At 46.6% G+C, this 13,952-nt stretch overlaps 1 protein-coding gene across 1 annotated transcript in view; it reads left to right on the top strand.

Annotated features, from left to right (window-relative positions):
* The window catches only part of CPXM2 (carboxypeptidase X, M14 family member 2), a 185,152-nt gene that overhangs the window by 153,469 nt on the left and 17,731 nt on the right, over positions 1–13,952 (top strand). Inside the window, exons 13-14 of the mRNA XM_040361343.1 lie at positions 83–222; positions 11,709–11,808. Of these exons, the coding sequence (XP_040217277.1) occupies positions 83–222; positions 11,709–11,808 (240 nt within the window). The remainder of the gene's footprint in view (positions 1–82; positions 223–11,708; positions 11,809–13,952) is intronic.

Raw genomic sequence — 13,952 nt, 5'->3', positions numbered from 1 at the left:
CAGCACAATGTCTTGGGCCGGCACTGGATATATATATATATATATATTGTATTTTATGCATGTTCTTTACTGCCGCCTTTAGGTATCAATGACTTCAGCTACCTCCACACCAACTGCTTTGAGATTTCCATATATCTGGATTGTGACAAGTACCCACATGAGAATGAATTGGCTGAACAGTGGGAAAATAACAGAGAATCTCTGATTGTCTTCATGGAGCAGGTAACTATATAATCTCCTGAACAGTGTGATAACCACAGAATCTGGCGCTGCGTATACGGAATGTGTAGCCAGAATGCTGGAATATGGTGTCTATAAATAACAGTGGCGGTCTGTCTATAGAGGGCGCTGGAGCGCCGCCCCCTCTGGTGGCTCCGCACCGCCACTGAAATAACATACATTCATGCATTGCATGAATGTATGTTATTGTTGCCAGCTGCCGCTGGTCTAATTCAGATGGCCGGAACTTGAGCGCTGACCACCTGAATAACGGCAGCTGGTTGGCTGTGCGGAAGTGCTTTCCGAGTACAGCCCTCGTCTCCCGGAAGCTTATCCTCGGAACGTACGGGGTGCGTTCCTTGGATAAGACTGACGGTCGTCTCAGCCAATCAGGTTCACCGATTCTGGTTATCGGTAACCTGATTGGCTGAAGCGTCACCAAGACGGGAGAGGACATCGAGGGACGTGGAAGGAGAAAGGTAAGTGCCATTTTACAGGGCTGTAGAGTTCAGAGAGAGTGGTGTAAAAACATTTACTAAGTGGTAGCTCTGTGGTGGAAACGCCTTGTTAAAAGAGCTCACAGGAGAAAAGATAGATGTGTTCAAGCTAAAAGAAGATCCACTCAACATGGTAAAATAAGCGTGCTTCACATTTTAATGGCAGCTCCAAGGAGCCATTTTAAACAGCGGCGACAATGGGCACAGAGGCGACAAAGGGCACAGTGGCATCAATGGGCACAGTGGCGACAAAGGGCACAGTGGCATCAATGGGCAAAGTGGCGACAATGGGCACAGTGGCAACAATTAAAGGGCACAGTGACATGCACAGTGGCAACAATGGGCACAGTGGCTACAATTAAAGGGCACAGTGGTGACAATTGAGGGGCACAGTGGCTGCGTTTGATGGCATGGCACAGTGGTGACAATTGAGGGGCACAGTGGCTGCGTTTGATGGCATGGCACAGTGGTGACAATTGAGGGGCACAGTGGCTGCGTTTGATGGCATGGCACAGTGGTGACAATTGATGGCACAGTGACTGCATTTGATGGCATGGCACAGTGGTGATAATTGATGGCACAGTGGCTGCGTTTGATGGCATGGCACAGTGACTGTGTTTGATGGCATGGGACAGTGGTGATAATTGATGGCATAGTGACTGCATTTGATGGCATGGCACAGTGGTGACAATTGATGGCACAGTGGCTGCGTTTGATGGCATGGCACAGTGACTACGTTTGATGGCATGGGACAGTGGTGCGAATTGATGGCATAGTGACTGCATTTGATGGCATGGCACAGTGGTGACAATTGATGGCACAGTGGCTGCATTTGATGGGAACAGTGAGGCTGCAATTTTTTTCTTTTTTCGTTTGTGCCCCCCCAAAAATTTTGAGCACCAGCCGCCACTGATAAATACACAGTATAACACCAACCTCTGACACCCGTGAAAACGTAATGCCAAGTTCTCGTATTGGTAAATGTATGGAAAATGGAGGACCCTCACCTTGCCAACATCCAAATAATAGAAAAAAAGATTGAGAAAGTAAAATGTAATTTCTCCAAAAATAGCGGGCTCTGTGGGCACAACATGAGGCAGTACATGTAAAAAAATTAAATCTTTATTACAATTGTTGTTTAAACAAATCATCACAACACCCTCTACTCAACAGGTACACAATTACAGACATGGAGGCATGGATCCAATCATATAAGATGTATAGAAGTCCATCAATATGTATATAGGGCCAGATTCAGGTTGAATCGCGGCGGCGTAACGTATCGTAGATACGTTACACCGCCGCAATTTTTCATCGCAAGGGCCTGATTCACCAAGCACTTGCGTGAAAAATTACACCGGGGGGCCTCCGGCGTAAACCCGCGTAATTTAAAGGGGCGTGTGCCATTTAAATTAGGCGCGCTCCCGCGCCGGACCTACTGCGCATGCTCCGTTTCGAAATTCCCGCCGTGCTTTGCGCGAACTGACGTAATTTTTCGATCGGCGACGTACGTAGCTTATAAACAATATAGAAAAAGCCGCGCCCAAAATTAAAAAGTCTATAATATTCAACAGATGGAGGAATGGTTAAATTCTGTATAGCATCAATCAAATATTTCAAGTAGAGCCTTCAGAGTTGATTTGTATGTTGAGACAGTGACTGGTCAAAACTTCAAATCATCACATGCATGCGATCTGTGCAATCCCTCCACCATAAGTATAAGCAGCTTACCAGATGGCAAGCCTTTAACACAGTTGGCTATAGCCCAGCCACGGCCTTTCAATCCCCTGGACACTTGGTTAAGACACTTCGTAATCAGCGGCAGGATCCCAGGCTCGGGTGTTTTAGTGGAAAAGGATTGCGGTTCACCCGCAATTACAACCCATCAGAAAAACGGCAGCAGTCAAGTGGTCCACAATACATATATCGGGAGATAAAGAGGGACGCAATAGCGTGATACCGCAGGGTATAAAGATTTATTTAAAACAGTAATGTACTTACACAAGTATCGATAAAAACAGCGTGTGGCAAACGAATAAGTAAAAGCCGGCCGGCTTGAGGAGCCCTCCTCCTTGGCGTGGTGACGTCACTGACGCAGCCTCCGACGTACGTAGCTTACTTCCGTATTCCCGGACTTCTTACGCAAACGATGTGAAATTTTAAAATTCGACGCGGGAACGACGGCCATACTTTATACAGCAAATACGTGTGCTGTGTAAAGTTAAGGCACCAAAAACGACTACTAACTTTGCGACGGGAAACTAGACTAGCGGTACTGCATCCTAAGATCCGACAGTGTAAAACAATTACACCTGTCGGATCTTAGGGCTATCTATGCGTAACTGATTCTATGAATCAGTCGCATAGATACTCTGAGAGATACTACGGAGTATCTGAGATACTCCGTCGTATCTCCGCTGTGAATCTGGCCCATAGTGTGCGAGTTACACAAACCACCAGAGAATTCTCATTCTATCTTCCTGCCACTGGAAAGAATGGATTACAGCTGGCTTAGAATTGCATATATTTTTGGCAAATGAAAATTGGGAAAGGTTTTATAAAGTGCTGAAATTATCTGTGAAATAGATTTTGCTGGTATTTTCACCTTGGATGAAATGTGGCAGAAATCACCTAAGAGAAAGCCTAGAACAGCCAAGAGTAAGGAATATAAAACACTGGAGTTCACTTTAGGCAAAAGAGTTACTATAAGCGTTTGTAGATATGTACAGTGCCTTGAAAAAGTATTCATACCCCTTGAGATTTTCCACATTTTGTCATGTTACAACCAAAAACGTAAATGTATTTTATTGGGATTTTATGTGATAGACCAACACATCATTGTGAAGTGAAAGGAAAATGATAAATGATTTTCAAAATGTTTTACAAATAATTATGTGAAAAGTGTGGGGGGTACATTTGTATTCAGCCCAGGGGCGGACTGACCATTGGCACTCTCGGGCACTGCCCGAGGGCCCCATGCCACTAGGGGGCCCCATGAAGGTTGCCAGACTCAATAAAACCAGGGACAGTATGTAAAAATCTGTGTTTTTTTTTACATCTGTCCCTGATATGTCCGAAACCGACATGCTTTTGATGTGAAAATCCTGAGATTTTAGCTGCCCTGCCTCTGCACTGCCTCCTGGTGTGGTGGCCATCTGTAAGCCCAGGGGCCCCATAATCTTCTATTGCCCGGGGGCCCCATGAGTTGTCACTACACCCCTGATTCAGCCCAATACTTTGTAGAACCCCCTTTCTCTGCAATTACAGCTGCGAGTCTTTTTGGGGGTGTCTCTACCAGCTTTGCACATCTAGAGAGGGACATTTCTGCCCATTCTTCTTTGTAAAATATCTCAAGTTCTGTCAGATTGGATGGAGAGCGTCTGTGATCAGCAATTTTTAAGTTTTGCCACAGATTCTGAATTGGATTTAGGTCTGGACTGTGACTGGGCCATTCTAACACATGAATATGCTTTGATCTAAACCATTCCATTGTAGCTCTGGCTGTATGTTTAGGGTCGTTGTCCTGCTGGAAGGTGAACCTCCGTCCCAGTCTCAAGTCTTTTGCAGACTCTAACAAGTTTTATTCTATGATTGTCCTGTATTTGGCTCCATCCATCTTCCCATCAACTCTGACAGGCTTCCCTGTCCCTGCTGAAGAAAAGCATCCCCACAACATAAGGCTGCCACCACCATGTTTCACGGTGGGGATGGTGTGTTCAGGGTGATGTGCAGTGTTAGTTTTCCGCCACACATAGCGTTTTACTTTTAGGCAAAAAAAGTAAAATGTTGGTCTCATCTGACCAGAGCACCTTCTTCCACACGTTTGCTGTGCCCTCCACATGACTTCTCGCAAACTGCAAACTGGACTTCTTAAGTCTTTCTTTCAACAATGTCTTTCTTCTTGTCACTCTTCCATAAAGGGCAGATTTGTGGAGAAGCACGACTAATAGTTGTCCTGTGGGCAGATTCTCCCACCTGAGCTGTGGATCTCTGCAGCTCCTCCAGAGTTACCATGGACCTTTTGGCTGCTTCTCTGATGAATGCGCTTCTTGCCCGGCCCGGTCAGTTTAGGTGGACAGCCATGTCTTGGTAGGTTTGCAGTTGTGCCATACTCTTTCCATTTTTGGATGATGAATTGAACAGAGCTCCGTGAGATGGTCAAAGCTTGGGAGATTTTTTTTATAACCTAACCCTGCTTTAAAATTCTCCACAACTTTATCCCTGACCTGTCTGGTGTGTTCTTTGGCCTTCATAACGCTGTTTATTCACTAAGGTTCGCTAACAAACCTCCGAGGGCTTTACAGAACAGCTGTATTTTTACTGAAATTAAATTACACACAGGTGGACTCTACTGACTAATTAGGTGACTTCTGAAGGCAATTGGTTCCACCAGATTTTAGCTAGGGGTATCAGAGTAATGCCGGGTACAGACGAGAGGATTTATCCGCGGAAACGGTCCTCCGGACCGTATCCACAGATAGATCATTGGCGGATTTTGATCTCCTGGTTGTACTAACCAGGAGATCAAAATCCCCGCGGAATTTCGTCCGCGGTGACGTGTCGCGCCGTCGCCGCGAGGATGACGCGGCGACGTGCGCGACGCTGTCATATAAGGATATCCACGCATGCGTCGAATCATTACGACGCATGCGAGTGATAAGTTTGGACGGATCGATCCGGTGAGTCTGTACAGACCACCGGATCGATCCGCTGGAGCCGATTCCAGCGGATAGATTTCTTAGCATGCTAAGAAATTTTTAGCCGCTGGAAATCGGTCGGCCCGAAAAAAATCCGCAGAAAAAGATCCGCAGATCAATTCCAGCGGATAGATCCTCTCGTGTGTACGGGGCCTAAAGGGGGCTGAATACAAATTCACGTCACACTTTTCACAAATTTATTCGTAAAACAAAATTGAAAACCATTTGTAATTTTCCTTCCACTTCACAATTATGTGCCACTTTGTGTTGGTCTATCACATGAAATCTCAATAAAATACATTTACGTTTTTGGTTGTAACATGAAAAATGTGGAAAATTTCAAGGGGTATGAATACTTTTTCAAGGCACTGTATGTGAAAATATCCTTTCCTATGGTAATTCAGAGAGTGGATATTGCAACTCACAATGCTGCGCAGTCATCAGTCTTTTTAAAAATGATTTCAATTTCAAGATACACATTTAAAATAGATCAGTTTATTGTTAATAAGAAATTATCTTTGGAAAATAACTTATTTATGTGTATATTTTTTTAATTACCGTATTTATCGGGGTATTGCGTGCTCCGGCGTATAGCGCGCACCCCTAATGTGGACCCGCATTCCTGTAAAAAAAACATTTTAGTACTTACAGTTTTGGTGTCTTGCGCGGCGTCCATCGGCGGCCTCGTCGGGTCCGGCGTCTGTCTGCGGCTTCGGTGGTGTCCTCCTCGTCTGGTCCGTCTGCGGCTTCGGTGGTGTCCTCCTCGTCGGGTCCGTCTGCGGCTTCGGTGGTGTCCTCCTCGTCGGGTCCGTCTGCGGCTTCGGTGGTGTCCTCCTCGTCGGGTCCGTCTGCGGCTTCGGTGGTGTCCTCCTCGTCGGGTCCGTCTGCGGCTTCGGTGGTGTCCTCCTCGTCGGGTCCGGCGTCCGTCTGCGGCTTCGGTGGTGTCCTCCCGGCTTCTCCCGCGCTGTCTCCCCGTCTAATCGCCGCTTCCCGCGCTCAGTTTGAACGCCTCCGCCGACGTATACCGAGTGCAGTACCCTCGGCTACATTCGGCCAGGCTCGGCTTCGCTCGTGCTCGCGCTCTGTGACGTTTATGCGTGAGCACGAGCGAAGCCGAGCCTGACCGAATGTAGCCGAGTGTACTGCACTCGGTATATGTCGGCACAGGCATTCAAACTTAGCGCGGGAAGTGGCGATTCGACTGGTATATCGCGCACCCACGATTTCCCCTTATTTTAAAAAATGATAAATACGGTATACATTCTATGGCCAAAAGTGTCTAACCCTCCAAATTATTCAGAGTTCAGATGTTTCCAATGAAGAGTACTGATGATGCTACAGGATGCAAAGACATTTTAGACAACTGCGTTTTTCCAACCTTGAGGCAGAAATTTAGGAAAAGTTATTTTCTATTAAACAAGCCTATAAATAAATGGTTTGGTTTTGGTTTTATGTGGCGGAACTCCAGTGACCTCCACAGAGCGTAACCTCAACTCTACTGAACACCTTTGTTATGAATTGGAAATCCAAATGTGAGCCAAGTCTTAAATCCAAACCTCTCAAATCTCTTTTGGCTCACAATATCTTCCAACCTTTACAAATGCCACATTTGGCACCTTTCTGGGGGGAGGGGATACCTGTCTTTTTGGAGATCGGGTTCATTACGTCAGTGGCTCAGATCCAGTGTTGCCAACCGTCCGTATTTTTACAGACAGTTCGTAAAAACTGCACTTTTTTCCCCACGTTTGTAAATGTCTGTGGTTGCGGAAATGTGCCAGTAAAAATAGCCGAGATCGGTTCGGCTTGGAACTGCGCATGGAGATTGGAGGCAGGGGGTGATGGTGGCTGCGGTGGCACCGCAGAGGGGGATCGAGGCAGGAGGAGATTGGTGGCAGGGGGTGATTGGAGGCAGGGGGTGTTGGTGGCACCGCAGAGGGGGATGGAGGCAGGGGATGATGGAGGCAGGGGGTGATTGGAGGCAGGGGGCCAGGGGGAGATTGGAGGCAGGGGGTGTTTGTGGCCCCGCAGAGGGGGATGGTGGCATCGCAGAGGGTGGAGATGGAGACAGGGGTTGTTGGTGGCACCACAGAGGGGGGTGGAGGCAGGGAACGGTGGAGGCAGGGGGCCTGGGGGAGATTGGAGGCAGGGGGCATGGGCGAGATTGGAGACAGGGGGCCTGGGGGAGATTGGAGGCAGGGGGCATGGGGGAGATTGGAGGCAGGGGGCCTGGGGGAGATTGGAGGCAGGGGGCATGGGGGAGATTGGAGGCAGGGGGCATGGGCGAGATTGGAGACAGGGGGCCTGGGGGAGATTGGAGGCAGGGGGCCTGGGGGAGATTGGAGGCAGGGGGCCTGGGGGAGATTGGAGGCAGGGGGCATGGGGGAGATTGGAGGCAGGGGGCATGGGCGAGATTGGAGGCAGGGGGCCTGGGGGAGATTGGAGGCAGGGGGCATGGGGGAGATTGGAGGCAGAGGGAGATTGTGGCACTGCAGAGGGGGGTGAAGGCAGGGTGTGTTGGTGGCAGAGGAGGATGAAGGCAGGGGGTGATGTGACTAAATAATTTGTCCTTATTATATCGAAAATAACAAAAATATGTTTTTTTACCTTATTATCTACCTAAAATCACATTGCTATTTGCCTAGTGTACTTGTTTGTAGCCTAAATACTGAAATGTGCACCTAAAAATGTAATTTAGTAACTTTTGTGAAATGACAGTAAAAACGTGGCTGCGCCAGTAAATTTTGGGTGTCGTGCCAGTAAATTTAAATGGTAGGTTGGCAACACTTCTCGGATCCCTCCTTCTCCTTTCCACCGCCGCCGGGCCAGTAGGAGAGCGCAGCAGTGCCTTGCGCATGCGCAATAGATACCCGGCTTGAAACCGTAATGCTTCACTGCTGGGTTCTCTTACCGACCGACAATGGCAACATCAGCTGCTGTGCCGACATCGCTGTACTTCAGGACAGGTAAGTGTCTGATTTATTAAAAGTCAGCATCTGCAGTATGTATAGCTGCTGGCTTTAAAATTTTGTAGGGGTGGGTGGACCTCCGCTTTATACACCCTACAGTTCACGTATGTGTTCCTTCACAAATCAAGAAATGTTTCAGTTTGTGTAGGGGGGGGGGGGGGGTGATTTAATAAAGGCTAATAGACTGTTCACTTTGCAAGGGAACTTTCTTCAGAGCTTAGGCTGGATTCACACCTATGGCACTACACTACCTAGTCCATTTAACATGGTTTCCTATGGAACATGTTTAAGTGTCCAATAAGCAAGTGGTTAAGCTGCGTAGGGGGCTTTTCACTGTCAGGAACACTTTTCCACAATCGGTGGTGTCAGCGGGAACTATTGATAGTTTAACCACTAGAGGCCCACGCTATAGCCGAATGACGGCCACCTGAAAATCCGGAAGGACGTCAATAGAAGTACAAGGGACATTCACTGTCCCTCAGACCGTTAGAGGGCCGGACTATAAAAAAACCTATGAACAATTTCCTATGCACACTGCACATATGTTATTTTGAGCCCACCCTCACCGTCATTTCAAGCCATCACTGCAAGCCCCCCCTCACCACCATTTCAAATTCAAGCCATCATTTCAAGCCCCCCTCACCATTTCAAGCCCCTGACGATCATTGCAACCCTCCCCTTCATTATTATTAGCCCCTCATTGCAAGCCCCCCTCACAATCATTAATTGCAAACCGATCATGATCATTGCAAGCCCCCCCCCCACCTCACCATCATTACATCATCATCCCCTCATTGCAAGCCCCCCCTCGCCATCATCATTGTGAGCCCCTCATTGCAAGCCCCCCCTCACAATCATTAATTGCAAGCCGATTAAGATCATTTCAAGCCCCCCCAATCATCATTACATCATCATCATCATAATCATCACCATCAGCCCCTCATTGCAACCCCCCTCACCTTTGAAAGCCCCCCTCACCCTCATCAGACCCTCATTGCAAGCCCCCCTACCTTCATCATTAAATCATCAGCCCATCATTGCAAGCCCCCCCCCCCCCCCACCATCATCATCATGCTTAAATCATCATTTCATCATCATCAGCCGCCCCCACCATCATCATTTCATCATCATCAGCCCCCCCGACCATCACCATTCCATCATCATCAGCCCCCCCACCATCATCATCATTACATCATCATTTCATCATCAGCCCCCCCCCCCCCACCATCATCATCATCATTTCATCATCATCATCATCATCATCGTTTCATCATCATCAGCCCCCCCACCATCATCATCATTTCATCATCATCAGCCGCCCCCACCATCATCATTTCATCATCATCAACCCCCCCCCCCCACCATCATCATTCCATCATCATCAGCCCCCCCCCACCATCATCATCATCACATCATCATTTCATCATCATCATCATTTCATTGTCATCAGCCCCCCTCACCATCGCAAGCCCCCCCCCCTCCCTCACCACCGTAAGCCCCTCACAGCCTTTCTCCAAACTGCTGTCACAGTCCCGCTGTGTCACGATCCTGCTGTGTCACGATCCCGCTGTGTCACGATCCCGCTGTGTCACGATCCCACTGTGTCAAGATCCCGCTGTGTCACGGTCCCGCTGTGTCACTGTCCCGCTGTGTCACGGTCCTGCTGTGTCGCAAAGCTCACAGTGTTGGTAACAGTTCTGGCACGCACTGCGATAAATGTCCGGCCCTCCTCCTCCTAGACCAGCTTGTGTGATAGACAGAACACTGGCTCTATCACACAAGCTAGTGTAGGGGGAGGAGGGCCGGACATTTATCGCAGTGCGCGCCTGAACTGTTAACACTGTGATCTCCATGGCACAGCGGGATCGCTATGTTACAACCTGCCGTGTAACCGGCGTTGCCTGTCAGCGTCGGGTGGGCCGGTTAAAAGTCCTCGGCCCGCGGGCCGTAGTTTGAGGACCTCTGGTTTAGACTCAGCGAGGACTAAAGCGGTGTATGATCTGTAGATCATATCACTATAGTGCATAGCAGGTAAGTGATTGACAGATAACTGCAGCCAATATTGTGATGACCAGGAAAGCTTTCTCTGCACATCTTTCCCTATTGATCATCGTATATTTTTAACCACTTCCAGACCTGCGCACGACGATGTACGCCCTATTTTTAAAGATTGATATCTCGGTATCTCCTTCGCCCGTCCCCATAGCTCTGCTGGGCGGAAGTGACGTCAAAACGTCAGTCCCGCCCAGCCTCTTAAAGAAACATTTATTTTTTGTCATTTGAAAAAATGACAGTTTCATTTTTTTTTTTTTCTTGCATTTTAGTCTAAATTACGTCTTTTTGACCCCAGATCTCATATTTAAGAGGACCTGTCATGCTTTTTTCTATTATAAGGGATGTTTACATTCCTTATAATAGGAATAAAAGTGATCACATTTTTTTTTTCAGTGTAAAAAGTAATAAAATAAATAAAAATAAATAAGAAAACAAAAAAAAAAAATTTTTAAAGCGCCCTGTCCCGACGAGCTTGCTCGCAGAAGCGAACGCATACGCGAGTAGCGCCTGCATATGAAAACGGTGTTCAAATCACACAAGTGAGGTATCGCCGCGATCGTTAGAGCGAGAGCAATAATTCTAGCCCTAGACCTACTCTGTAGCTCAAAAAATGCAACCTATAGAATTTTTTAAACGTCGCCTATCAAGATTTTTAAGGGTAAAAGTTTGACGCCATGCCACGAGCAGGCGCAATTTTTAAGCGTGACATGTTGGGTATCATTTTACTCGGTGTAACATTATCTTTCACAATATGTAAATTGGGCCAAATTTATTGTTGTCTTATTTTTTAATTCAAAAAAGTGAATTTTTTCCAAAAAAAGTGCGCTTGTAAGACCGCTGCGCAAATACGGTGTGACAAAAAGTATTGCAATGACCGCCATTTTATTCTCTAGGGTGTTAGAAAAAAAATATATAATGTTTGGGGGTTTTAAGTAATTTTCTAGCAGAAAAAACTGTTTTAGTCTTACAAACACCAAATCTGAAAAACACCTAAGGTCTGGAAGTGGTTAAATATTGGTGCAATATTAGAGGAAAAACAAAAAGATATGATAGTTTAGCAAGGCTTATAAGCAAAAAATAAATAAAAAATGTTCACTCTTGAACAGAAATATGCACATAGTAATAGTATTTATACAGTTTAAGGCTTGGAAACTAAATAGAAAATAAATATAGTTTCTTACAAGCTTATAATTCTTTGTATTTTTGAATATTAAAATTCATTAGGAGATCATTATTGATGCCGGTCCTCTGTTTATTCCACTTTTTTTCTTCAGGTTCACCGTGGGATTAAGGGCATTGTGAAGGATATGTATGGGCGAGGAATTGGAAATGCTGTTATATCTGTGGAAGGAATCAATCATGACATACGTACAGGTCAGTGGCACTAGTATTCTGTCCAGTAAAGATAATGGATTTGGATAGGGCTTGATAGAGATGTCTGCAAGTTCAGAAACGATCAGTGGCGGCTGGTGCTCCAAATTTTTTGGGGGCGCAAACAAACCGGAAAAAAAACCCCATTAATTGCAGCCACTGTGCCTGTCAAACACAGCTACTGTGCCCATCAATTGCCGCCACTGTGCCATCAAACTCAGCCACTGTGCCCATCAAACGCAGCCACTGTGTCCTTCAAACGCAGCCACTGTGCCCCTCAATTGCCGCCACTGTGCCATCAAACTCAGCCACTGTGCCCATCAAACGCAGCCACTGTGCCCTTCAAACGCAGCCACTGTGCCCATCAATTGCCGCCACTGTGCCATCAAACTCAGCAACTGTGCCCATTAAACGCAGCCACTGTGCACTTCAAACGCAGCCACTGTGTCCTTCAAACGCAGCCACTGTGCCCCTCAATTGCCGCCACTGTGCCATCAAACTCAGCCACTGTGCCCATCAAACGCAGCCACTGTGCCCTTCAAACGCAGCCACTGTGCCCATCAATTGCCGCCACTGTGCCATCAAACTCAGCAACTGTGCCCATTAAACGCAGCCACTGTGCACTTCAAACGCAGCCACTGTGCCTTTAATTGCCGCCACTGTGCCATTAAATGCAGCCATTGTGCCCATCAAACGCAGCTACTGTACCCATCAATTGCTGACACTGTACCCATCAATTGCTGACACTGTACCCATCAATTGCTGACACTGTGCCCATTAATTGCTGCCAGTGTGCCCATGCTGCCAATGTGCCCATCAATTGCCGCTACTGTGCTCATCAATTACTGCCAGTGTGCACATCAATTGCCGACACTGTGCCCATCAACTGCTGCCAGTGTGCCCATCAACTGCTGCCAGTGTGCCCAATCAATTGCCGCTATTGTGCCCCCTCTGGCAGCTTACTCTCCTCCAACTCTCTGACTCAGTAAAGTAATGTTATTCAGATATGGTGTATATCCTTGCCTACATCACGCTCTTTATATTGTCCCATTGCACTCCCGTTATGCTGAAATCGTTTTAATCTAAGTTATTTTATTTTATTATACTCTTTTTGCATTCATATATCTATGTTTTGGGTCTTCCCTATAGTCGCTTGTCGAGCTCCCCAGCTTTACGCACTGACCATTATCCTCACAACCGTAATAGTTTTTATTGTCCCCTCTGCTCCTCCCGGGTCCTCCTGCTCTCTAGCTCCCTTGTTACCACCTCCCATACTCGCCTTCAGGACTTCTCCAGAGCCTCTCCCATCCTCTGGAACTCCCTGCCCCGGTATGTCTGATCAGCCCCTACCCTGTCCACCGCCTATCCCACACCCACCTAACCACTGTCCCCGAGACACCCCTATCAAATTATTCTCTGCAGCTATTGCCTTTTGTACCACCACACCCTCCCTTTAGAATGTAAGCTCTATGAGCCGGGCCCTCCTGTGCCTTCTGTATTGAACTGTACTGTATTTGTGTTGTCCCCCATCTACATTGTAAAGCGATGCGTAAACTGTTGGCACTATATAAATCGTGTATTATAATATAATAATACTGACTATCCATAATGTGCAACGCTGGGCTCGTTGTTCTATAACTCTGATTATATGACCCTTTATGAGCTATTTGACTGTGTTATTGGTTATTATTGCATACTAAGGCTCCATGCACTGAAGCTGATAAACTGCAGTTTATTGAAGTTTTGGCTTTTTTTTATTTAAAGCCCATAAACTGAACTCTATGTTAGCCTATGTGCCCATGCACACCTGGGCATTTTAGTTTTAACCACTTGACCACTGGGCACTTAAACCCACTTAATAACCAGACCAATTTTCAGCTTTCGGTGCTCTCACATTTTGAATGACAATTACTCAGTCATACACTGTAATCAAATGACATTTTTGTCCTTTTTTTCACACAAATAGAGATTTATTATGGTGGTATTTGATCACCTCTGCAGTTTTTTTATTTTTTCCGCTATAAATGAAAAAAGAACGAAAGTTTGGTAAAAAAAAAAAAAAATTCTTCATTTCTATTATAACATTTTGCAAAAAATAAAATTTTCTTCATAAATTTGGCCAAAAATGTATACTGCTACATATCTTT

The sequence above is a fragment of the Rana temporaria genome, chromosome 8 (assembly GCF_905171775.1).
Source record: "Rana temporaria chromosome 8, aRanTem1.1, whole genome shotgun sequence".
Lineage (NCBI taxonomy): Eukaryota > Metazoa > Chordata > Amphibia > Anura > Ranidae > Rana > Rana temporaria.
This window is presented reverse-complemented; position numbering and strand designations above follow the sequence as displayed.